The following is a 27982-nucleotide window of genomic DNA, read 5'->3' on the forward strand; positions in this document are numbered from 1 at the left end:
TTAAGGTGGCCAACAGTACAGGGTTTTCAAAACGCGCCACACATTCTTTATAGGAGACAGGTCGGGACTGCAGGCAGGCCAGTCAATTACCTGTATCTTCTTCCTCCGCAGCCAGGACTTTGTAATGTGTGCTGAATGTGGTTTTGCATTGTCTTGTTGAAATATGCTTGGGCATCCCTGGAAAAGAAGGCAGCATATTGTGCTTCGAAGTCTATACTTTTCAGCACTAATGGTGCCATCTCAGAAGTGCAAGTTATCTTTGCCAAGGGCACTGACACAACCCCCATACCATGACAGACCCTGGCTTTTGAACCTGCTGCTGGTAACAGTCTGGATGATTCTTTTCTTCTTTGATCTGGAGAATAAGGCATTTCTCCCAAAAAATACCTAAAATACTGATTCATCTATCACCACAGTACTTGTTTCCACTGTGTGATGGTCCATCCCAAATGCCTCAGAGAAGTCAACGGAGCTTCTGGACACTGTTAACATAGGGCTTCCTTTTGGCACAGTACAGTTTTCACTGGCATTTGTGGATTTACCTGATTACTAGCCCTATATTGCTCCTTTCCCAACTTTTTCGGAATGTATTGCAAGTCTGAATGACAGGAAAGGATGTGTATTTACATATGAAATGAAGTTGACCAGACAAAACAACAATATTTTGTGTTCATATTGCCTGCAATGAAATACAAGTCAAAGTTAATTTGGAAATCACTACTTTCTATTTTCATTTGCGTTTTCCACACTGTCCCATCTTGTTGGGGTTGTATATAGTAGTGGCAAAGATTATACCTGATAAATTAAATTGTCCGTTGGCATTTCTGTGCGGAGTTTGCATGTTCTCCCTGCGTTCGCGTGGGTTTCCCCCACAGTCCAAAGACATGCGGTACATGTGAATTGGGTAGGCTAAATTGTCCATAGTGTATGAGTGTGTATGGTTGTTTCCCAGTGATGGGTTGCGGCTGGAATGGCATCCGCTTTGTAAAAACGTGCTGGATGAGTTGGCGGTTCATTCCGCTGTGGCGACCCCAGATTAATAAAGGGACTAAGCCGAAAAGAAAATGAATTAATGATAATTGCATACAAAATAAAAGTTTGTTTTGACATAAAAGTGAGTGTATTATATATATTTATTATGTATATGTGATACACATACACACATATATAGAAACAAAACTATAAAAATCAATTTTGTTACATAGATATTTATAGATAAATTTATATATAATTTGTATCATTTTATATATAAATATTTATATTTAGATATATTTATATATTTTTTATATATTTTTTCTGAAATATATGCATGCGCGTATTTATATATTCACATGTCTAAAAAAATTTTAGTTTGGATACAATAAATTGTGACTGCTTTTTGCACAGCACTAATATTAATAGATATTAGTATTACATTGAATATTTATTTACACAAATAGCCTAATTATTTAATATTTATTTAACCTAAATTCGTAATTTAATAATACGTAAATAATATGATTATAGTTTTTTAATTAATATAATTTCATTATTGTTATTATTGTGGAAATAAAAGGTTTGATCATTTATCATTTTCTCCATTAAAGATTTATAATAATAAAGCATATATTACAGCATTCGTAAAACTTGTTTTTGTATTTCACTAGTATGTTTGCATGCAGGAGAGGCCCCATCCTGAGCTATATGAACTCTGTACCCAGCTGCCCAACCCCCGCTTTACATACATGTAAAGAATGAATATTGTGAATCCTAAGGCACAAAGTCACATGACTACACAGTCCAACATCATTTCTGTGCATTGTTCAACATGCACAGTTATACCAATAAAACAAACAGAGCCCTTTGGCACAATAACTATGTTTAAAAATAGGAAATAATTTAAATTCCGACTCTAAATAAAAGACTCCGGAGGGAATAAATAGCTATTGTGAATGACATTGTTCAGCTCCAGAAGCTGAAGTGGCACTAGTTAAACTTACGGAAAGTTCAGGAAAAACACAACACTTCAGTTGGTTATTACGGGTGAGGCCCCATTCATCCTTAGCTATACATTGAGCTTAATTACCCTCAGGAGAGAGACCCATCCCCCTCCCCCACATGACACACATATCTGAGACCTTGAGCTCAGTCAAAATACCACTGTAGAGATCCTTTCAGTTCACAAATACTGCACTGTTCAGCTTTTCTGAGTCTGACTGACTGGAAATGTGACTGAAATGTGTTTTCACAGGCTGAAGAATTGCAAGAAATAAGGAAAGATTTGCTTAAAAATAAATTAGTACAAAATATACTTACAGATAAGCATTTTACATGATAGATCTTTCATTAGAAAAACAAATTTACCCATTTTTAAAAAGATTTAGTACACCCTAAAATCAAAATGGTCATCATTTACTCACCCTTGTGTCTTTCCAGCCCTTTCCGAGTCTTTTGTTCACCTTCAGAACAAACATGAAGATATTATTTTCCTCAAATCTGAGAAATGTCTACCCCTCGATCGATGTGTTAAATGTTTATTCACTGAAAACTCAAACCATTCAAATACACTCACCGGCCACTTTATTAGGTACACCTGTCCAACTGCTCATTAACGCAAATTTCTAATCAGACAATCACATGGCAGCAACTCAGCATTTAGGCAGACATGGTCATGATGATCTGCTGCAGTTCAAACCGATCATCAGAATGTGGAAGAAAGGTGATTTAAGTGACTTTGAACATGGCATGGTTGTTGGTGTCAGACAGGCTGGTCTGAGTCTTTCAGAAAGCACTGATCTAATAGGATTTTCATACACAACCATTTCTAGGGTTTACAGAGAATGGTCCAAAAAAGACAAAATATCCAGTGAGCGGCAGTTCTGTGGGTACAAATGCCTTGTTGATGCTGATAGAAAAGCAGCAGTATAACCAAATAACCAGTACAACTCAAATAACCACTCGTTACAACCCAGGTATGCAGAAGAGCATCTCTGAACACGTCCAACCTTGAGGCAGATGGGCTACAGCAGCAGAAGACCACACCGGGTGTCACTCCTGTCAGCTAAGAACAGGAAACTGAGGCTACAATTCGCATAGGCTCACCAAAATTGGACAATAGAAGATTGGAAAAACGTTGCCTGGTCTGATGAGTCTCGATTTCTGCCGACATTCGGATGGTAGGGTCAGAATATGGCTTCAACATTATGAAAGCATGGATCCATCCTGCCTTGTATCAATGGTTCAGGCTAGTGGTGCTGTAATGGTGTTGGGGATATTTTTTTGGCAAACTTTGGGCCTATTAGTACTAATTGAGCATCATGTCAACATCACAGCCTACCTGAGTATTGTTGTGACAATGTCCAACCCTTTATGACCACAGTGTACCCATCTTCTGATGGCTACTTCCAGCAGGATAACATGCCAACCTGATACTAGTAAGGTATATAATGTGGCCGGTGAGTGTAAATGCCAACCGGCCCAGCCGGGACTCAAACCAGTGACCTTTTGGCTGTAAGAGCGACAATGCTAACCACTGAGCCACAGTGCCACTCTCGATGGACATTTATTAAGCTAATCCTTAGTAGCTCCTTTAAATGCATCTTGAGTAAAACAGCTCTATAAGCGCACTCACACACATACAGACACAACAACAACACTACCTCTTTTAGAAAAGGGAAGTTTGTGGTGCATAACATTTCATAAATGAAAATGGAAACTAAATCAAATTTACCCTTTGAACATCCATCCATATAACCCATTATTCCTGGTGGAAGAATTCATATAGGATGCAGGGAAGCCACCAGGTTTGGACCCATAGTTGCACGTTTTAACTATTAGCATTTAAATGGACTTCCAGCTTGTTAGTGAATAACCAGTCAGAGCGGGTCTGCTTCATTTCACTGCTGTTTGCTCAAGGCCCTGTTAGTCATGTGCTACAAAGTTTATGTTTGACTAAGTCTAGTGTAGTCTCTCTTTAAAAGCCACAGATTACTCCACTCCACCATCAACAGTGCTCTAATATTGCATAAGTCTTTCAAAATGTAGACAGACCAAATGAGTGAATGGGCTTCATTCATTTATCACTGATAAACAAGTCTCATATTGCTCCGGATAAGATATTCCACTTCTGCATTTCCAAAATGCTAACATTGAGAAAAAGATAAGATTAATATGTGACTAAGCCTAATCTGCTCCCACTTCATGCCTGCTTTGAATGTATTAAAACTCAGTTTGAAGTAGTTTAACAATTGCATAATGTGCAGCCTCTGAAAGGTTTAGAAAGTAAACTAATTCCAGGCTTCCCCCTCTAAACCAATTGTAAAATTCCTTGTTTTTCTACAAGTGTGTTTACTTGCACTCCGTTAATCTGCTTTTTTATACGATTAAAACAATACTCTGATTAAGAGGCCACCCCGTAAACAGTGATTTTTGAGAAATGGAATTAAGACATGAGGAGTATGCATATATTAGGCGCATTATTGAAGTGCAGTACAGACATGTAAACACCGCAATCAGACTAGGATTGTAGGATTTTCAGTGCATTTTGCGTCAGGATAGTCTTTATACACACACGGCTGTTCGACACTATTCTCAACAACTACTAAGAATGGCAAGCCGTTTTAACATTTAATCTATAACCCGTACTAGTATCTGTTTTCATATTACTAGTGCTTATTTTTAGATACTAGTATCTTTTCCATTAAGTACTACTTTTTCATTGGATACAAGTGCCTATCCTTTAGATATTAGTGCTTTATAAATATATACTAGTGCTTACTCATTAGTAGGCCCACATAGAATCTGCACACGCAAAATTTCACAGATTTTCCGCAGATTTTTAGCCCATCATTAATTGTGTTTATTTACTTGAGTAAATGTGTGTAAATCTATATTTCGTCACCTTAGAATTATAAGGTTCTATCTGACATTGTCAAAATACAGTTACTGACATATTCTTATTAAATGTCAACTTATTTACAATATGGGATGATTTTTTTATAAGTTGTTTACATTTTAAGACTTTTTATTTAAAAAACAAATGTTACACACATACTGTTTGCTATGGAATGCAAAAAATTTGAAGCTCAATATCTAAAAATCATTCAGAACGCAGATAGGTATTATATAATTCCTTATATAATATAATTCCAAGGTGATGATTTATTCAGTTTTAAAATTACAGTAATATTATTGACTAATGTGAAAATGTTCATCTGATTTATGTACAATGCAGTTTGTACAGTAATATTTGCTGCCTTTTAGTAGATTTATTATATGAGAGACTTGCTGTTTGTTTTGTTTTGCTTTGTTTGTTTGTTTGTTAATGGACCACAGACACCTGCATCGCAAAATGCGAAGGGTTTTCCCCATACGGTCTGTCGTCTCAAATTCCATTAAAACAGCACTCCTCCAGCAGTTCATACTCAAATCTAATATCTCATTTGTCATGGGGGCATGCATGAAACGTTCCTAAATGAAAGTGCCAAAACTGCAGTTACAGTCGACAAATTAAGAATGAAACATCCGAAATTGCATGAAGCTGAGGAAATGTGGATAGCGCAGTGACGCAATGATGTTAATTGAATTATGTGCTATAACAAGCAAAATGGGATCATGAAAGGAACGTTCAAAAAGCAACTCATGTAAACACTATCATATTATTGTCTTAATCAGATTAAAGCAGATAATTGGACCACCAATTCATGTAAACCTAGTCAGACTAAAAAGCTGAAAATAAAACAGATTTTTGATAAATGATCTATAATAACAGTCAGGTGTTGTGTTGAGCAGTCCTTCCAGTACATGATGAAAAATGAAAAAAATCACCAACATTTTCTGTAATAATACCGTTCCTAAGGTACGATTTTATTTTTTACTTTTTTTTGTTGTTTTTTTTTAGGACAACAGTATCTCCAGCAGCAAAGATATCCAAAGATGCTGTTTTAAATTGTAAAGAAATCCGTGTTTTGGAAAAAAATGAAGACAGCAGAAGTCAATGATTCAATTGACTTATTTAGCCTGACATGTTTACTGCTGCAAAATATTTTAAATCTTTCATAAAATAAAATATATTGTGTTCAAACTGGAGTTTTTTTGTTTGTTTGTTTTTTACCCAGACATTTAAAAATAACCACAATACCGTGAAACAGTGAAACCGTGATATTTTTATCCCAGGTTATCATACCGTCAGAATTTTATACCGGCCCATGCCCACAGCAAACATCATATTTTGAGTGTATTCTGGGATCCTGACCACTTAATTTAGTGCAAAAATCACATACATGGTGCTAAATTTAAAGGAACTTGTCATTTTTTTTTTAATTGCCTTTTTAATTTTGGACAGCTGTGACAAATGTTTTAATGCATGTTCAAATACCTTCAGCATGTCAACCTTCAGTGTGATCGGCATTGTTATCGATCAAATAACATATTTCTGTACAGAAAGTGCTCATCCGATGTACGATATATTGAGTTGTGATAAATACGGCACTGTGCATTTCCTCAGGTGTGTGACCCGCTTTAGATGCGTCATGTGACATTATTGCAACGCACATTCAGAAAAACCTATTTGAACAAGGCTACGTTCATTGTATTAATTGCTAAAGTTGGACATTTTAACATGATTTTTCAAAGACTATTGTTGAAAAGACTTTAAGTTTGGTTTATTTCGATAAATTAAAGTCATCCATCAATTATTATTTAGCACACTGCAAAAAAGCTTTTCTTACTTAGAATTTTTGTCTTGTTTCTAGTCCAAATATCTAAAAATTCTTAAAATCAAAAAGCATTTTCTAGACAAGCAAAACCTTTGGCTTGTTTTAAGAAATAATGACAAAACGAAGAGAGTTTTTTCTATAAAAACAAGGAAAACCACACTTAATTTTAGCATATTAGGCTGTATTACAGGTACAGCCTGGTCACTGCATTTGATTGAGGTTTAAAAAGTGGGAAAGGAATAAAATAGCAATGAAAAAAAACCACTAAAGTATGTATCTCTGTAGACAAAAAAAGTTAATTCTGAAGTGACACAAAAATACCTGATATTATTCCTTGATTTGGACAAAAACCTCCCTGACTTTCAATGTCTGGATTAGACCTTTTAAAATTCCATGATACTCCACAAACTCCATGAACCCTGTAATTCCTATATCCAATAAAACACATTAATTGTAATTAATCTTCAACAAAAACAACGTTCTTCAGCTATTTATTATTAACAATTCACAACAATTTGCAGTCAACATGTTCAATCAACAATATTTTAACATCCAAATTGAAAATGGGTCAAATGTTCATGTTCGCAAGCAGATCTTGGCGTATGACTCCTCCATGTTTCAACATCAACAGTCAGTTTATTTCACCTTAACAGCCAAGCCACGGATCTTCTCTTTGTGCCTTTGCTATGAAAGCAATCTTGCGGGACATCTCAGTGTTGTAGATTCTCTTACAGTTCTCGTGGTTCTTTCTGATTTGCTTGCGACAGGGCTTCTCGAAATATCTCCTGCGCTTCACGGATTCAATGATTCCATCAGTGGACAGAACTCTGAAGGCAAATGAAGAGAAAAAAAGAGCATGACGAGATGAGTCGACTGCAATCTCTGCACTTTAAATAAATATATATATATATATATATATATATATATATATATATATATATATATATATATATATTTATATATATATTTATATATATATATATATATATATATATATATATATATATATATATATATATATATATATATATATTTATATATATTTATATATATATATATATATATATATATATATATATATATATATATATATATATATATATATATATTTATATATATTTATATATATATATATATATATATATATATATATATATATATATATATATATATATATATATATATTTATATATATATATATATATATATATATATATATATATATATATATATATATATATATATATTTATATATATATATATATATATATATATATATATATATATATATATATATATATATATATATATATTTGCCGCTTGTTCAAACTACTTATTTAGAATGAGCCGAAATACAATTTTTTGGGACAACTTAATTGTTTTATGTTGGATCCACTTAAATTTGATAAGTTAACTTAATTGATTTGTGTTGGGACAACATGATTGAATTATGTGAAACCCCACATTTATTATAGTTTGTAAATGTTTATTGTTTTGGATGGAAACAAGGGATTTGTTTTAAAACATTGCTAGAGCTTTAATGGAATCAATGTTGGGTGTGAGACTACAACTTGCTCAACAGCACCCTCTATTGAAACTATCGTCTTTATCACTTAAGCCATTTCTTTTTTTCTGTATTTATTTAAAATTGAACAAATAGTAATGTACAATAGCTTGGCATTACAAGAATGAACAGGTGAAAATGAGGAACAAATGATATACATAAATAATAACTACATAAAATACATAAACAATGTACAGGGTGCTTCAAAAAGAATACCACAACTTGGAAAATTGAGAACTCTGCAAATAAGAAAAGGAAAGCTAAGCTCTTTCTGAAGGAAGCTCAGACGTTTCATTTGGTTGCTCATTCGAATGTGCAGCTTTAACTGGGCAAACCTATCTGGAAATGTTGCAGAATTGGCTGTTCCCTCAACTCGAAAAAGAAAGCAGCAGCATGTCGATTTATATTCCGGCAGGATGGGGCACCACCCCATTGGTACTTATCTGTCCGTGCCTATTTGAATGAAAGGTACCCAAAGCAATGGATCGGCCACTAGGCAACTTGTGACGAAGCATTTCATCACTGGCCTCTAAGAAGCGCTGATCTCACCCTCTGTGATTTTTTTTCCTATGGAGGTACGTTAAAGATATGGTGTTTCGACCAACTCTACCAGCTAACTTTGAAGAACTGAAAGAAGGAATAACTGCAGCTATCTAAACTGTTATGCCCGAAATGCTACAGAAAATGTGGAACAAGTTTGAGTATCGGGTTGATATCACTCGAGTGTCTGTAGGAGTCATATTGAACATCGATGAACTTGTTTTCTACTGAAAAAAAACTTTAAGTACTCCTCACGTTGATTAATTACCCAAGGTTCCATCATGTTTCTTTGATTAAATACAGATTTTCAAAGTTTTTCAAAGATTTTCACCCTGTATAATGTATAAATAACTATAAATGTATAATACTGTATAAATAACTAAATATAATAAAATAAATGAAAAAGGCTAGGGGGTCAACTTTCAGCTTAACAGAAAGAAAATCTTTAACTATATGACAAATAAAAAAGTCACTAGATATGATCTGTTAAAAAGGCTTATATTATATATTAAAAATTAAAATGAACGTAAAATAAAACTGAAAAAAACGTAATAAAATATATACTAATACATTATATATATATTATGATGAATTGTCATATGATATGATATAAAGTCATAAATAACTTAATAAAAACTAATATTAGGATATTTATAATTTAACAGCATGCAACATAAAACTCACCAGGTAATAACTATTACAGTTAACATATTAACCACTGACATGTCACGCGTTGTATCACTAAAAAATATTTCATAAAGTTCCTAATTAGTACAAGGAAATTATTTTTGTTTCTCTTAAAATATAGTGTTGCATGACCTCCTGAGAACAGAGCATGAGTAGCGGCTGTACATCACTGATGTCAAATCAATTATTATATTGCGTGACAAAAGGATTTAAAACGGCATTTCTTATATAGAGACCTCACAGTCTCTAGACATCTGATTAGTACCTGCTCAAAGCTCCGTAAGCAGCGTCGACATTGCCGTTTTGGACCATGACAGTCCGAGCGACGAAGCGAAGGTGGTTCGCCATGTTGGGTCGGTGTTTCCGTCAAATGTGCTCGAGTGGAATTGCGAACTGTTGAGTAGGACAGTTCCAGACGTAAGCGCGGGGTACTCTAGGTGGCGCCAAATAGATTTATAAAATAAGGGATTGTGATTCTTTGTTACTTTGTAAATTCATGGTGAATTGATTCCCGTAAATTCCCGTGTTGATTAACTTAAGGCAGAGATGCTGAAACTAGGGCCCACGGGCCAAATTTGACCCATTGTAACCTTTAATTTGGCCCACCATCTTCTCTTCATTCAGAAAAGAGTGAGAAGGATGGAGAGGGTTGCGGGTGAATGCCTTTAAAACAGATCGTCGTTTTTAATTTGACGTAACCTTTTTTATTTGTTTTATTGCTGAGCTACAAAAAAAGCAAACTAAATGAATCCGATTTTTAAAATGTCCTATACTTATTGTGACTCGACAGATAGAGGACTTTGCAGAAGACACCGATAAGCAAATCAAGTCAAAATCTAGTGTAATTCTGTTATAAATGAAGTTGTATTTGTTTTTACTGTAATAAGTTCATTATTTAATGGAAAAAATGCTGTTATTTTTTAATATGATTAAATAAATTAACAATGGCAACTATATTTACCTCTGGCCCACTAGCTTCAATCAAGTTTGGTTTTTGGCCCTTTATAAAAAAAAGTTTGGGCACTCCTGATCTAAGAAGGTAGAATTAAACAGCACTAATATAAGGAGCCAACCCTCTAATCAGTGAGATTGATAGTACGTAAGAGGTCAACAGCAATTTTTGATGTAAATCTTGATATTTGTAAGGCCAGACCTTACAAAATGAATTTAAAATTAATACAGTAAAACAAAATAACAAATAGTCATCATGAGATCTTCATCATTTCTGTTTATTTAAACAAAAAATACCAAACATTGCTTTTGTTTTATACGTTTTCTAAAGCGGTTTGCTTAAATATACATGATATGAGGCACCATTGGATGAAATATCTTCATACATTTCAAACCAGAAAATGGTCCTGTGTTCTGTCCTACCTTGTACCTCCCATTCAAAAAGTTGTTAACAGATTTTGACGACGCAATATGTTACCTTTCAGATTTTGCTACCAGTGTAAATTTTAATGTAGAGTAGTGTGATATAAGGCTGTAATATCGACCTAACCTACCTAATCCCCAACCCCAACCTCAGAACCGTTAAAATACAGTGTTGGTGGCATAATCTGATGATGGGTAGGATAAAATGTCAGCACTCCTGTTCAAAATTCATGTTGAATTTTTCTCAACACTCTATCAGAAAGATTTTACAAAGGGGATTTTAGAAATGTGTATCGCTCATAATTCAGAAAATACTGTGAATAGCCCGAAAAAAAAGAAAGAAATACTAATAATAATCACAATTGTTCTGTAGACTGAAATGTTGTATGTGTTCTGGCATATTATGTAAAGAACATATCCCTCTGTAAAGTTTCAGCAGTGAAAATGTCTACTCTATGTATATTTCCATAATTAATGTCAGTTTGTTGAGCTGAGAATGAAAGAGTAATACAAATAGGTTACAATACTCTACATATAGTTATCATGGACACAATACTTATTTTTATTTTCCATTGTTTTTACTGAACCTTTTCAAATGAAACATGAAGTACAAAAATAACAAACATATTCATTGCAGAAGGAATAGGAAAGCTTAAATAACTGAACTAACAGAACTGAACTGAACTGAATTAATAGAAATTTAACTGAATTAATAGAAATCCTGACTGGAAAAGGAAGACTTTTTTCATTAATAACAATATATTTAATAGTTGATAAACTATTGACAATGCAATTAATATGTAAATCTAATATGTAATATCGGGTGGCGCGGTGGCGCAGTGGGTAGCGCTGTCGCCTCACAGCAAGAAGGTCGCTGGTTCAAGCCTTGGCTGGGTCAGTTGGCGTTTCTGTGTCGAGTTTGCATGTTCTCCCAGTGTTCGTGTGGCTTTCACTGGGTGCTCCGATTTCTCCCACAGTCCAAAGACATGCTCTATAGGTGAATTGGGTTAGCTAAATTGTCCATAGTGTACTGTATGTGTGTGAATGGGAGTGTATGAGTGTTTCCCAGTGATGGGTTGCAGCTGGAAGGGCATCCGCTGCATAAAACATATGTTGGATAAGTTGGCGGTTCATTCCACTGTGGTGACCAGTGTTGCCAGATGTTGCTGACTGTTTCCAGCCCAAAAGCTGTCGAAAAACCGCTGAAAACCAGAAAGCGCTGCCCAACAATCAATAGATTACACTGAAAAAAGTGTTGCATGCAAAACTGTTGCAAACAATTTATTTCTGTTGAATTTAAACAAACAAATTACATTGAGCAATGTTCAACTTAATTTGTTTGTTTAAATTCAGGCCAAATAAATTGTTTACAACCACTCAACGTAAAAACATTGAGTAAATCCAAGGAATCATCTTTGAATAATTTTTTTTTCAGTGTAGAATAACCTTGCTTGAGGCTGAGAAGCGGGGGGGAGGGGAGATGTCATGTCGGGAAGGGAGATCACAAGCGTTTCTACACTGTTCTAAGCATATGTTTGCGAAGAACGGTGTCTATGGCATCTCTTTGAGAGATCAAAACAGGTGTATGTGGGCAGACCGGGGCTGGCGGGCACGCCGTTGCAAAACTGCCCAAATTTTCACTACCCGCCAATGTCATTTTTTACCCGCAAAAAGAAACATCAAAACCGCACAATTAGGCAGGAAACCACCCAATCTGGCAACACTGGTGGTGACCCCCTGATTTATAAAAGGGACTAAGCCGAAAAGAAGATGAATAAATGAATGAAGGAAAATGAAGGAAGGAAATGAAGCAATGAATGAAGGAAAAACTGGGAAATTTAGTTTATTTACATGTGCTAGTGAAAAAAGTGGAAAATTATGGAGAATTTTAATTTAAGTATTGAAATCTACAGAAAAAAATTGACAAAGCTAGATGAAAGAAACAATTTAAATTGTATTTAGTTTATTTTCTTTACATTACATTGAGAAAACAGTTTAAAAAGCAGGCGAATGAACAACTTAAATTGAATAAGGAGAACTTGAGATGCATTGAATTTCTTATCCTAAAACTTTCTGTAAATCCTCACAGAAACAGACATTTACATTGAAAATCTGGGGACAAGAAAAGACTCTAAAATAAGCCATATTCTGAGGAAGAAGTTAAGATATAGCCCCAGAATATTACTTTAAGGGCATAGATTGAGACATATCCCAGGTAGCAAAGAATTCTGGCCCAGATTTGGCATAAAGCTGGCACAGCAGGCATTCATCCGACTCTGCTATATAGTGTGTGGGCCCCAGGTTTGGCAGAGGTGGCACCGTCTTTAAGGCGGCACACAAGACTTGGGCCAAATGGGAAATGTATTGTTTGGCCCAGATAGTAAAAATGTCAGTGTGGGCTATGTAAGTTTAGCCTATCTTGACCCACATTTAAAATACATTTAAATTATTTTTGAGTAAAAAAAAAATTCAATCATGTCGCTTCGAGAAAAAGCATGCGCAAAGTGTACCTAAAGCGCAATCCTTCATGCGTTTATCAAATTCATTGCAGTCATGACACACCAACATACCTGGCCCAGTTCCGGGCCAGTTTATTAACTTGGCTGAGACTTGGCCCAGATATGGTCCTTGTTTGGTCCTTGTCTGGAAGCCAGACTTGGTCTAGTCATGTACAATGCAGCACGTGGGTCAAGCAAAAGCTGATTTTGTGGGCCAGAGAAATTTTGCTATGTGGGATGCTGCCTGCTTTGTTTTCATGGAGGTCATGTTATGAAAGGTTTGGTCAGTCCTGGGTGGAGAACTAAGAAAACGTAGTCTATACCTAGATGACACTTTTCACATAGTGTAATAAAACTATTTATTTGATTAATTTTACATTACTTTTAAAGTAACTTGAGTATCGATTTGAATATTTTGTATCATACTGATCCAAACTGCAATGAGAGATTAATTCTTCAATGATTTTCAATGAGTTATGCTAAGCTAAGCTAAAAGTGATCCTGCTAGATCCGGAGACTGGCTGAATGGATTAAAAAAATTGTAAAACTCAACTGTTCAGCTCTAGGTGAGTTGTAAAACAAGCCTATTTCCAAATGTGTTCTTTAAGCCTGATAACACAATCCAGATTACATGTAATCAGTTACTACTCAGTAGATGCACTTAGGTTTTCAGTGGTACTTAAATCACAGACTTTAATAATTGACTTTTTATGTTGACAAATTCCTCCTCCTTTCACTTTCATACATGAGCTCTGCATCGTCTCTTAGATAATGGGGTCAGTAGTCGGTGAGTGTGGGATCAGGATTGTTTTCTCATTCAAATTCAAGTAGCTTTATTGACTCGTCCCCTTCAAAGAAAGACTTGCTGATGTGCTTTTAGGGGAAGCATTCAAAGGGAGAGCAAGGAAACAGCTTGAACTTTTGCCACTCTCTCCATTCTGGCTGAAAATACACAGTTTCTTCTCTTCTCTCTCGCTCACTCGTTTTCCCATTCTGCTTTTCCTCTGTTCCATTTCCAGGGATATCATTTCTTATCCAGACTTGTTGAAATGTTCTTGGTAGGGGGGTTGAATCGGGGGGTAAAGGGAGAGAAAAGAGACGGGTGGGGAGCAACTCAGGAATCGGCTGGTAATTACCTCTGAGCATTTGGAGAAGAGGATGTGGTATCAGTTTACATGCTCGGCCTCATTCTTTCTCTCCTCCCTGGCTCCCTTTTGGCCACTCAGACGCTCCATTTGCTTCTCGTCTCCTCGCCGCTTCTTTCACGCCATTTGTATGAGGAATGTGGAGACGTGCTCAAAAGGAACAAAACGAGATGAAGCGAAGCAGATTAGAGCAAAGGGAGAGATCGAGAGAATGAACGAGTCTGTTTGGAGAAAGTGAATGGAGATGATTAAAGACAACTAATGATAATAATACCTTATATATAAGGTATTAACCTTACCTCTTATTAAGGGCATGCTGACCTGGTGACAAAATTCATGAGGACAAATGTGAATAAGAAAAGCAAGTCTGTCTTCTGTTAGCATGAAGAATTTAGAGAAGAAGCCTTTTAGTTCCAGACTAAAGTTAGTAGTCAAGTAGTTAGTAGTTGGTTGTCAGTCTTTTAGGATGGGACTATCAGTTCTTTAAGGGCATGCTATCAGTGCCTTAGGGTGGGGCTATCTGTCCTTTAGGGCAGGAATATGAGTCTTTTAGGATGGGACTATCAGCTCTTTAGAGTGTGCTATCAGCCATTTAGGGCGGGACTTTCAGTCCTTTAGGGTGGGGTTATTAGTCCGTTAGGATGGGACTTTTGGGTTTGAGATAATATCAGTCCTTTAGGGCGGGACTATCAGTCCTTCAGGGTGTGCTATCAGGCCTTTAGGGTAGGGTTATCAGTCCTTTTAGGCCGGGCTATCAGTCCTTTAGGGTGTGCTATCAGTCCTTTAGGACGTACTACCAGTCCTTTAGGGTGGGCTTTCAGTCCTTTAGGACGGACTACCAGTCCTTTAGGGTGGGGTATCAGTCCTTTAGGGCATGGTTATCAGTCCTTTTAGGGCGGGCTTTCAGTCCTTTTGGATGGAGCTATCAGTATTTTAGGACGGACCACCAGTCTTTTAAGTTTGTGACTATCAGTGATTTAGGGCGGGACTATCAGTCCTTTAAGGAGGAACTATCAGTCCTTTAGGGTGAGAATATCAGTCCTTTAGGGCAGGGTTATCAGTCCTTTTAGGGTGGGCTATCAGTCCTTTAGGGAGGAACTATCAGTCCTTTAGGGTGAGAATATCAGTCCTTTAGGGCAGGGTTATCAGTCCTTTTAGGGTGGGCTATCAGTCCTTTAGGGTGGAGCTATCAGTACTTTAGGACGGACCACCAGTCTTTTAAGTTTGTGACTATCAGCCATTTAGGGCGAGACTATTAGACCTCTAGGGTGGAGCTATCAGTACTTTAGGATGGGGCTATCTGTCTTTTAGGGTGGAGATATTCGTCCTTTTGGACAGCCCACCAGTCTTTTAAGTTTGGGACTATCAGTCATTTAGGGCGGGACTATCAGCGCTTTAGGGTGGGGTTATCAGTCATTGTAGGGCGGGGCTATCAGTCCTTTTAGGGCGGGGCTATCAGTCCTTTAGGGCGGGGCTATCAGTCCTTTAGGGAGGAACTATCAGTCCTTTAGGCCAGGCCATCAGTCTTTTAGGTTTCAGATCATCAGTCTTTTAGGATGAGACTATTAGCCCTTTAGGACGTGCTATCAGTCTTTTAAGGTGGGATTATCAGTCCTTTAAGGCAGGACCATCAGTCCTTTAGCGTAGTTTCTGTACTGCCTTAGTGGGAGGCAGTGGTTCGACCAATATGATAGGATTTCATGTATAAAATGTATCTCCTCATTCTTGTCGGGTGCATGCCGACAGTGATTCTGGTGAACAGTAATCCTCCACTGGCAATTCAAATATTCCTCCTTCTTCCAATGATACAGTTGGGTCCAAAATAATGAAATCATGCTCCACTCTACATTTTTTCTCATTCCAGAATCCATTTCAATCGAATATATGTCATGAAAGGGTAAAATGGACAATCTGAACTTAACCGGGATGCAACCTGTACCATATAAAAAATGTAAGCAGACAGCATCACTTCCCATGTGAGCTTATGCCAATGTACGTCATTATGATACAAGAAGACTCTCTGGAACCATATCAGGTCACTGATCTTATGTAGAGAACTTTCCAGATAGATCAGTGTATCTGATCCATTTGCCGAGACTGTGGTTTAAAGGCAGTGTTGTTGTAAATGATGTCAGTTACACGCATAGACTGACCGTTTCACTTAACAAGACCTCAATGTATCATCAGAAGCCAAATATTTTGTTGTTTCTTTGTCCATAAGCAAGAGTGCAACTTTGGTTTGTAGTGGTTTGGTTTACATTTAGGGACTAGGTGATGTAAAAATAAATAAGCTGAATATAAACATAAACGTAGGGTATACTGCCAAGAAGAATTGTAGGCTACAAAAGTATGTATAAGAAAAATATAAGCCTAATTTGTTGGTAATAAGGACTTATTGTGAAGACTTGAATGAATTGTGTAATAAATTTATAAATAAAAATATTCACCATTAATGTTTTGTATGTGAATAAAATGTAATGTTAAACAATGTACACTGTCAAACTTTTGTTTTGAACTAACCACTGCACTTGAAGATGTAAAACAAATCAATTGTACTGGACGTTGATCAAAGACATCAACCAAGTATTGGATCAGTATTTTGTAATTGGCCTGTCGATTGCAGATAGACAGAAGCAAAATGTTAATTATAAATAAATCCAACAAGTTTGCAGTGGAAATTACACCCCTGCCTCTATGTGTATTTTTGACTCTCAAAGTGACAGTAGACTTTTATGATTAACGAAGGACCAGAGCTTCAGCTAGAAATCTCCTTTAGTGTTCAGTTAAAGAAAGCCAGCTACATCTCAGATGCCCTGAGGGTGAGGAAATTAACAGCAGTTTCTCATTTATTTCTAAATGTAATTATACACTTTTTATTATTTCATTATCATAAACAACATTATTTAATTACATTATCCATTTTTATATGTAAATATTGTTAATCTTAATAAGTCACACTTGATTTAAATGTGTTTAAATCTTCAGTGGAAATCGAGGGTCTTGTTAGGACACAGACAGCAGCGCTCAGCAAGAAACAGAAGACAGCTGAGATTTGAAGCTGTGATATGATTGACTGACAATGGCTGACTGTTGTGCTTGAATACTAACAAAGCCCAGCATGAGATGTCTTTGTTGGCATGTTTGTATAAGAAAAAGGAATACGAATAATATGGTGGTTTCCTTGCATTTAACACCATTTCAGTTTTTAAACAAAAGCTCCTTGTTTGACAAAAACACATCAGAATGCTTTCCAGTTCACTATAGCCTTCAAGACAAATAAAATAAGTCATAAAATTTTTTGAAACATGGCTTACTGTAGATATTTGAATTGAGATCCCAAGGCAAGAAGCCTGATTTAAAGTAACACCCCACTTGTTTTTGTTTTTTAAGAATAGGTTAATTTTGATCTGCCCTACAGTTAAACAGTTGAGTTTTGTCTTTTTTTAATCTATTCAGTCGAATTTCAGGTCTAGTGAGAGTACTTTTAGCTTAGCTTAGCATAAATCATTGAATCAGATTAGACCATTAGCATCTTGAAAATATTGAAAATGAAAAGTGGCTATTTTAGGTGGAAATGGTAGGAGTTCTTGTCTCATTTCTGTATAATTATCAACAAACTTTGCTGCTGTTCCATGACTGAAGCAGGCGCAATGATATTTTGCAGCACTGCTGCCCAGTTATTTAGCTGCAGACAATTTTTACTCCGTAATATCATTGCTATGGTATGGCAGCAAAGTTTCTTAATTATCAGTCAGAATGAGAGTATAGTTCCTAGACATATTAATGTTATTGCAACTTTTCCCTTTTTTTGTTGATCTAGGTACACAATGTATCTAAAGTAAATTCAATCTTTAAATAGGAAAATTATCGAAACTCTGACATTTTTTAGGCTAATGGTCTAATACGATTTAATGATTTATGCTAAGCTAAGCTAAAAGTGCTCCCACCAAATGGCTGAGTGGATTCAACAATGGTAAAACTCAACTGTTTGACTCTAGCTTATTTCCTTTAAAGTGGATTGTTCCTTTTAAGTATGTACACATTAATTTGCTTTGGAAAAGTGCCTAAAATATAATACAGTATATTAATATATAGAGAAATAATACATAGAGAAATAAGTCTGTAAAATGAGAGAAAATTTAGGTTAAGGTTTTTGTACCATAATATACAACACCAACACAGACGATACATCACTTTGAGCTATTAAAAATGTTAATAAAAGGCACTTTTTCAAACTTTTCAAGGTTAAAAGTAAAATAAAATAAAAACATTAATCACAAAATACAGAAAAAAGCTAATTTAAAGATATTGTTTTTTACAGTTAGCTCAAATATTGTGTCGGACCAACTTTAGCCTTGATAATGGTTTGCATTAAAGGCAATGTTTAGACAACCTTAATGCCATGTCACAGTTATTTCCTATTAAGAGCTATTTTTTGGCTTAAAATGCAGAAATTAGGCTTAATTGGCGGCCAATTAATAACATAACAGAATTTAATGATTTATGCTAAGCTAAGCTAAAACTGCTCCCGCCAAACACTGAATGGATTTAACAATGGTAAAACTCAACTGTTGAACCAGCATATTTCCATTAAAGTGAAGTGTTCCTTATAGACATGTAGCCTACTTTAAGTTGCTTTGGAGAAAAGCTCCTACAATCTTATAATATATTAATATGTAGAGAAATAATATACACAAAAATAAGTCTTAAATGACTGAAAATGAACTGGCAGTTTATTACAAGGTTTTTGTATCGTAAAACACAACACCAACCCAGACAATATTTCACTTTAAACTATTAAAAAGGTTAATAAAAGTCACTTTCTCAAACTTTTCAAAAATAAAATAAAATAAAAACATGAATCACAAAATACAGAAAAATTGATAACTTAAAGATATTTTTTTACAGTGTAGCCAGGGCCGGAGCAAACTGAACTGCCGCTCTAGGCAAAGGAGAGAATATGGTTTGCATTCATAAAGGCAATGTTTTGACAATCTTCATGCCATGTCACAAAGTTAATTTCTGATAAAATCTAATTTTTGGCCTAAAATGCAGAGGTTAAGTTTAATTTGTGGCCAATTCATAACATAACAAGATTTAATGATTTGTGCTAAGCTAAGCTACAACTGCTGCCGCCAAAAACGGCTGAATGGATTCAACAATAGATAAAATGGCTGTTTACCTAAAGTGACGTGTTCTCTTTAAGCTTGCACACACTAAGTTGCTTTGGAGAAAACACATTCAAAATGACAAAAAAAAAACACACATTGGGGTGTAGGCTAATTGAGGTAATTAGCAGAATGACCCAATTGCTCAAGGCAAATGGTGGGGCAAACTGAGGTCTCCATGGATCTTTACTGGAAGCAGCAGCGGCCGCCCAATGAATCCGCGCACAGGCGCAAACCCTCCGGATTGGTGGAGAACTCAACCGCGCACAAACCCACTGAGAGCGAGAGAGAGAGAAAGACCGCTGAACGCCGGTGGATGAGAGAGGAGAAACAGAGTGAGATAGAGAGAGAGAGGGAGAGAGCAGCAGAGTGAAAGAAAGACACGAAGAAACATGGAATCTAACACGGAGAAAACATTCGCGGACTTTTCTGGATCCTGGAAAATGAAAAGCTCCGAAAACTTCGAGGAGCTTTTGAAAGCGCTCGGTAAGTCTTAAAGAATCGTCATTATATCTACCATTCAACCCTTTTTACTTAAGAATTATTCTGCTACTTATATTTATGATTTTCAAAAAGTTGTCTGACATTTTTAGATGAGGAATTGCAAATGAAAAAGGTATTTTTATACACTGAAAAAGATATGAATCATTTGATTTACAAGGTAAGTGGTTGCAAACAATTTATATTTTAGTAAAGTTCAACTTAATTTGTTTGTTTGAATTAAGCCAAAATAAATTGTTTGCAACCACTTACCTAAAAAGTTTTTAGTAAATGTAATGAATGATTTTTTCACTTCATGTTGTAAGTCTTTAACTTAAGAAAAGCATGTTTGCTTTAGATTGTTAAAAGAAATCTTATTTAAAATCTGGGACAGAAAACAGTTCAATAGCTATATATTTACTTTAAAAAGCAATTTTTATTTACTTAAACTTAAATTTATGCATTTTTTATCATCTTACAAGAAAACTAAACCAAAAAATCCTGACTGACTGCATGTGATGTCAGTATCTTTATTTATTTATAATTTAAAAGAAACATCAATGGCAAGCTGTATGGAAAAAAAAAAGTTCTGCTTCATTTCCTCGTGGGATTGTGATTAGACTCACAGACCCTAATATGGGGCCCCTCGGCCAGCCGTTTGGCTCTGCAGACACACCGTCCCTCGACCCCAATTATTCACTCCAGGGCAAGTTCACTTAGATCAAGTTTGCTGGCGCCCCTAATTGAAACAAACGGGACAGTGAGTTCACTGTCTTGGCTTAATAGTTTAAAGGCTTACATTTCCCTGGGTGTTTTATGATTGCATAAATGTGTGACTGCTGTTTAAATTGTAAAGCATTCCAGTGCAGACTGGACACGCTCATTAACAACAGGAAATTGATCGAGGGAAAAAGTTGCTTTGATTTCTGATCATGATGAATGAGCTTTTAATTTCATGTGTACATATGTGTTCTACAGGCGTAAACGTCTTTTTGAGGAAGATTGCAGTTGCAGCAGCTTCCAAACCAGCAGTTGAGATCTCACAGCAGGGGGAGAGCCTGTCTGTTCAGACCTCCACCAGCGTTCGGACCACTCATGTGTCCTTCACGGTGGGCGAGTCCTTCAATGAGACCACGGTGGACGGACGGCCATGCACAGTATGCTTCAAATTCTCTCCAACAATTCTGCATTCAGAACTTTAGAATATAAATTTTTTCTATTAGAATTATATAATAATGTTTTAAATCTCTGTAAATTGCTTCACACTGTTAAACTTTGCCACAATTTTAGTTATTTACTGTAAAAAACGCTCAGTAAAATACCACATTAATTTTTTACAGTTCACTACTGTAATATGCACTGCATTGTGGGTCATTTTAAAACTTTTACAGTAACTTACTGCATATTAGGAATTTGCAGTATTCTACTGTAATCAAAGTGATCAAGTACAGCTACTGTAGTTGATGATAAAAATGAGACCGTTAATGAAAAATGTGTTTGGAATTTAATAAATTCAATAGTGAATACTAAAAATAAAGGGTAAATAAATAATACAAAAATAATTTACAGTAAAAGTACTTTAAAAATTGTCATACTGTAAAACTTAAAGGGCATGTTACCATAAAAAGTTGCGGTAAGGCTATTTTACTGTAAAATGAAATTGCGGTAGGGCCCTGGTACTGTAAAACACATTTACAGGTAAGTTACTCTAAAGTTGCAGTTGCTGTAACTTGCTGGCAACAGTGAGTTACTGTAAAAATATACTCAAATCTTTAACGGTGTACATAAGCATGGCAGGAATATTGTACACTGTCTAGCCAAGAAAAGTACTCAAATATTGTTTCAGACCACCTTTAGTTTTGATAATGGTTTTCATACATATAGGCAATGTTTTGACAACCTTAATGCCATGTCACCAAGTTAATTTATATTCAGAGGTGCATTATTTGGCTTTGAATGCAGAGGTTAAGCTTAATTGGTGGCCAAAACGAAGGCTTATTTCAGATTAATCTTCTGATTGCAATTCTGGAATAGGGTCATGGGATTGAACATTGTTAAATAAGAAAACACACTACATCAGTTTGGGTAAAAAATAAACATCAGAAGCATCACCAGTGTTGGGAAAAAGTATTGTAATTTTTTGTTGGCTGACTAAATTGGCTGTATGAGTGTGTATGGGTGTTTCTCAACACTGGGCTGCAGCTGGAAGGGCATTCGCTGTGTAAAACATATAGTCGCTGGAATAGTCGTCGATTTATTCTGCTGTGGCGACCTCTGAAATAGAGACTAATCCAAAAGAAAATAATTGAATATATATATATATATATATATATATATATATATATATATATATATATATATATATAATACCAAATGGTTAATAATACCAAAGGTTAAATGTGAAGTGAATAAATCCCAGGCTGAAGGAAATGTAAATACATGTACAAAGAGTTTAAATAAACCTTTTTTTGAACAGTTGTTAATAATTTTGAGGTATACTGAATCTGTTTTTGTAAAAACATATTCAAATTTAAGCTAGAAATACAGTAAGTATCATGTTTCCACATCGTATATAACACAACTGCGTTTTTGGAAATTTCTCTCAACAAACAGACAGGAAAATGCCATTAAATAAATGTAAAAACAACGTAACTGGCATAACTTTTTTGAAAAGTAACTCGTTATTACGTGAAAAGTAATCTGATTATGTCTATTGCGTTACTTGTAATGCGTTACCCCAACACAGTTAATAACTGCAACTAAGGTCCAGTCTCTTAAAGTTGCCTTTGAAATCTAAATGTACAATGTTCATTTTGCTAGCTCACATTGAGCAAATAATTAATAAGTGCAAATTTTTATTGGTAATGTTCAACATTATCTTCTGCGTTAGGAGTGGCAGTCCTTCTGTTGACGTCAACCTGAGTGTTTCCATAGCTCTCTTACCGCTAGTTTGCGATTTAGGGTTAGTTTACGTTTTAGGGAATGATGCGCAAAAGAAAGCTCCGCCCCCTACTTAATATTTCATTTAAGTTGTAAGTATGTCAACATACTGAAATAAAAGTCTCAACAACTTCCTGTTCATGCGTACATTAACTATTAGCTTCCAAATACAAACGGTGACTTTTATGGCCAGACAGTGTATTATTTGTGCAATATAGAAAGGTTTCTATTAGAAAAAAAATCATAAAAATGTAGTATTGTTAATATTTTCTAATACTAATCTTTCACTTCTCAAACGTTGCCTTTTTAACTGACACAAACACTAATAATAACCATTTTCAAACTGTTTTAATTTCTCCTCAGAGTTTTCCGAAATGGGAGACGGACAGTAAAATCTCTTGCGAGCAGACGCTACAGAAGGGGGAGGGGCCTGAGACATCATGGACACGGGAACTGACCAATGATGGCCAGATGATTCTCGTAAGTACAACACTAAGGTTTACAGCTAAATGAATATAGCGATGTTGTTCACTCCTTTTCATTATTGACGACGAGCAGATGTTCACATTATTATAGTCACACAGCTCACATTCTGGCCAATTACAGTTAACTAGTCCCTCACCGTCAGTCCTCGCAGTTCCTAATTGATATTTTGCAGCTCTCATTTAGTTAAATACCTTTTGCGTGAATGAAAGACAGCGTTCTTTGAATTCAGAGAACAAGGTGTGATCTGACATGTGAATATTTAACATGTGTTGCGATGTTGAAAGCCCGTCGGATATGAATTGTAAATTGTTTAAGCATTTGGATGGTGATGTTTATTTTCCAGACCATGAGAGCCGGAGATGTTGTCTGCACTCGCGTGTATGAACGAGAGTGAAGGATCTGAGTTCATTCCATTCCATCTCAACTCAACTGTCTACATCTTGTGGAGGAAGAAGAAACAATGCTAGTTTATTACTGCACCGTCCTTTCACTTTTTATGTTTGAAATGTTTGTGTGTCAGAGAAAGAAAGGTGTTTGAAGAATCAGAATTAATGGTAACAATTTACAACAACAGTACAATAGTGACGTACTAATATGTTAACTAAATGTTAATTCATAATGAACTAATAATGAGTTAAGGCATGCTCTAATCAAGAACAAACTTTAACTACAACTTGAGTCACCTGTTAGTTTATTTTTGTGGATTTAAGTATCAATTAACTCCTTAGATTAAGCTAAATGTAACCAACATGAGCTCAAGAGCTGTTAATGTATAATTATTTCATGACTTTACTTGAAAGGTCACATTATCTTTAACTCATTCTTAACTACTCGTAAACTTCTTTGTTTAAACTGTTAATTTTTGTGTAAACAGAACATTTTTTAAATTGTTTTTCAATGTAAAAACACACTTGATGGACGTACATGACTGTTATGTTTAAACACAGGAGTTCATGATGGGCATGGGACGATAACCGTTTTCAAGGTATACCGCGGTTTGAAAAAGTCAAGGTTTTAAAACTGTCAAAATTTTCCGTAATACCGTTTTTAAGGTATGTGTAAGATTTTTAATTTAAGGTTTTTTTTTTTTTTTTAAAGGGGGGGGGGGGGGGGGGGGGGGGGGCTACAGTATCTCCAGAAGAAAAGATATCCAAAGATGCCGTTTTAAATTGTAAATAAATCTGTGTTTTTGAAACAAATGAAGACAGCAGAAGTCAATGATTCATTAGAATTATTCAGCCTGACATGTTTACTGTTCCAAAATATTATAAATCTTTAAAAAATAAAATATATTGTTTTCAAAGGGGAAAAAGTTGTTGTTTTTTTACCCAGACATTTAAATATGATATATTTTAGGGCAGTGAGCACAATACCGTGAAACCGTGATATTTTTATCCAAGGTTGTCATACCGTCACAATCTTATACCGGCCCATGCCTAGTTCATGAGTCATTAGGATGAGTTAATGATTATGTCCCCCTCCAAGTAAAGTCATGACAGAACACTATTTCCGTAGTTAAAGTAAGTTGAAGGGGCACATTATCATTAACTCATTATTAACCACACATGAACTCCTTTGTCTTAACTGTTCATTTTGGTGTAGACAGAACAGTTTTCTATTGTTTTTCAATGAAAACACACACTTGACGGACATACATGACCATTATGTTTAAACACAGGGGTTCACAAGTCATTAAGAATGAGTTAATGATTATGTCCCCCTCCAAGTAAAGTCATGACACAACACTTTCTGTAGTTAAAGTTAGTTGAAGGGGCACATTATCATTAACTCATTATTAACTACTCACAAACTCCTTTGTCTTAACTGTTCATTTTGGTGTAGACAGAACAGTTTTCTATTGTTTTTCAATGTAAACACACACTTGACGGACGTACATGACTGTTACTTTTAAACACAAGAGTACATGAATCCTTAATAATGAGTTAATGATAATGTACCCCTCTAAGTAAAATCATGACATACAGATTTACTATTAGGTCATGAGTTCATGTTAAGTTATATTTAGCTCAAACTAATTACTAATTACTACATTCATTAACAAACATGAACTAACAAGTAATTACAACCCTGGCTCATTCTTATTACGTACCCCTATATACATTTTTGGAGAGTGCCAAATACATTCCAGGAGCTACTTTTTTTGCAGTTTTTGTTTTCGCGACTCCACCAGAGGCCGCTGTGTACACTTTTTGAGATCTCAAATTTTCTTGCGAGTGCCATTCGCTCCTGCTCTTCTCGTGTAAGTCCACCAGAGGTCGCTGTCGAATGACTGACTGGCTGACTGACTGACCACAGTCTGACCAGCACCCACTCACTTCCCAAAACCCAACCGATAGTGTTTTCAAAAGCAATTCAGAAACCTTATCCATCGCAACAGCCTGATTTTTACCACATTTTTAGATTTTACCACGTTCTCACCCTGTTATTTACTCGTTTATTTTATTTTTGCGATTCTGTTTTTGTCTAACCTGCTTTCTGGAACCGTTCTTCACCGGACTCAAACCCCGTCGTCGTGGTCATCTTCTCTCTGCATCTCTATTCCACCGACGTATATGGCGAGCTAATAGGACAAACTGGTAACAGTGGGAAAGCCGTCCATACGGAGGTAAGCGGTCGGCTGCTGAAGCGTGAAAAGGAACGGCGTCATACCACCTTGTAGCATTCATTTTAAAAACTAAATGCAGCAATACGTACTTCTGGCTACATAATTCGCGATCTCCAGAAACGTAGAGAGGGCTACGTTTTCAGAATAAGCCTGTGTTGGTTGTGTTATGACTTTACTTGAAGGGGCTTATTATATTAACTACTCCTCTGTTTAAACTGTTTATTTTGATGTAGACAAAACACTTTTCTATTGTTTTTCAATGTAAACACACACTTGACGGACGTACATGAATGAGTAAATGATAATGTACCCCTTCAAGTAAAGTCATGACATCAAAAGTTAATGTTAGTTACATTTAGCTCAAACGAATTACTTCATTCATTAACAAACATGAACTAACAAGTAAAGAAGGTACAGTGTAGCTGTTAAACCCTCATGTCACTCGTTGTAGTTAAAGTTAGTTCATGATTAGCGCATGTCTTAACTCATAATGAAGCAATGCTTAATTTACATATAGTACATGATTATTCATGGACTGTTATTGTAAAGCGTTACCCCAGTCGTACTTGTATAAAGATGGTAGCAAGCGTCGCATTTTGACGCATCATATGAAATGTGTATTTATTGTTGTTGTTTGTGCATTTAATTTTGCAGTTTTGTGTATATACCAAAATGTGGCTTCTCAATCAGAATGTTTTTGGCAATAAACCTTTATACATGTAAAACCTTTATGATTGCTTTATTGTTATCATCTCTCCTGGATGTATAAATCTCTTTGACGTTGACCTTGGCTGCTCTTGTCCACTTATTGTTATGCCTCATTCCTTCACTTCAGAATGCCATGTTCTCACTTTCTGTCTCCTGATCCAACCACTTGCCGTTTTGAACAACACTATAAATTTGTGTTTCTTGAGAGTACATCAATTGAACGATTCCCTGGCAAGGGTGATCAGGGGAAAGAGTACGGAAAGACTGAGCAAATGTTAGAAAAGAAAATAATTTCACATTTTTACGGTTATATTCCCACTGCACTTTCTACCATCTGCTGCTAGTTATTACATGAGGTCAGAGGGAATGTCTGTCATTCCTCATTCTCTTTCTTTTTGTCTTTCTGCAGCCAGATCCTCTATCCAAACTTGCTTTTTAAAAAAGAAATCTAGGACACACGCATCTGAAAGTTGAACAAGTAATCAATGCAGAAAAGTTCAAACGCTTTCTTCTTCTCCTTATGTCTTTCTTTTAACCTCAGACCGAATTTATTCAGCAGTGGTAGTTTTTTTCAGTCTGCTGCCAATGATGAATTTTCCAGGTTTCCAGACAACAGAGCTCACAGTAGACTTATTCAGGAGTGCACATTTCAGTCCACTGTGTTCAAATATGTGTGTTTAAACAATTCTCAGTGCTCAAATAACCTGTGAGCTCTGAAAGTGGGCATGTGCTGCAGTGTACATAAGTTGACATTAAGTTTACATGCTTTTTGGAGGAGGAAGTTTATAAACACTGCGTAACAATATTGCAGACAACATTTTTGTAGTGTTTGCAGAAGCAAGAATCATTTACCACATAGCAGCAACCCCACAAACATCCCTCAGAACACCCTAAAACAACCTAGAACCCATTTGTTACTAACCAGAAAACATTAAAATCCCCCAGAAATATTTAGGAACACCCAAAACTATCTAGAAAAAACATAGCAACCACCCCTACACCTTTAATGACCAACTAGAATATCGTATAAATCACCAAAGATAGGTTAACAACTACAAGCAATGCATGAGA

General features: G+C 35.6%; 2 protein-coding genes across 2 annotated transcripts; one reads left to right on the forward strand and one right to left on the reverse strand.

Moving 5' to 3' along the window:
* Window positions 1–7170: 7170 nt before the first annotated feature.
* mrps21 (mitochondrial ribosomal protein S21) lies at window positions 7171–9861 on the reverse strand. Its single transcript, XM_056480066.1, has 2 exons — window positions 9752–9861; window positions 7171–7522 (listed from the first exon to the last, which is right to left on the reverse strand). The coding sequence occupies exons 1-2, from the start codon at window positions 9832–9834 to the stop codon at window positions 7342–7344; spliced, it is 264 nt and encodes an 87-aa protein (XP_056336041.1). The 5' UTR covers window positions 9835–9861; the 3' UTR covers window positions 7171–7341.
* A 10089-nt stretch (window positions 9862–19950) lies between these two features.
* Window positions 19951–24673, forward strand: crabp2b (cellular retinoic acid binding protein 2, b). Its single transcript, XM_056479862.1, has 4 exons — window positions 19951–20157; window positions 21130–21308; window positions 23455–23571; window positions 23921–24673. The coding sequence occupies exons 1-4, from the start codon at window positions 20064–20066 to the stop codon at window positions 23969–23971; spliced, it is 441 nt and encodes a 146-aa protein (XP_056335837.1). The 5' UTR covers window positions 19951–20063; the 3' UTR covers window positions 23972–24673.
* Window positions 24674–27982: the final 3309 nt, after the last annotated feature.

This window comes from Danio aesculapii, chromosome 19, assembly GCF_903798145.1.
Source record: "Danio aesculapii chromosome 19, fDanAes4.1, whole genome shotgun sequence".
NCBI classification, from domain to species: domain Eukaryota; kingdom Metazoa; phylum Chordata; class Actinopteri; order Cypriniformes; family Danionidae; genus Danio; species Danio aesculapii.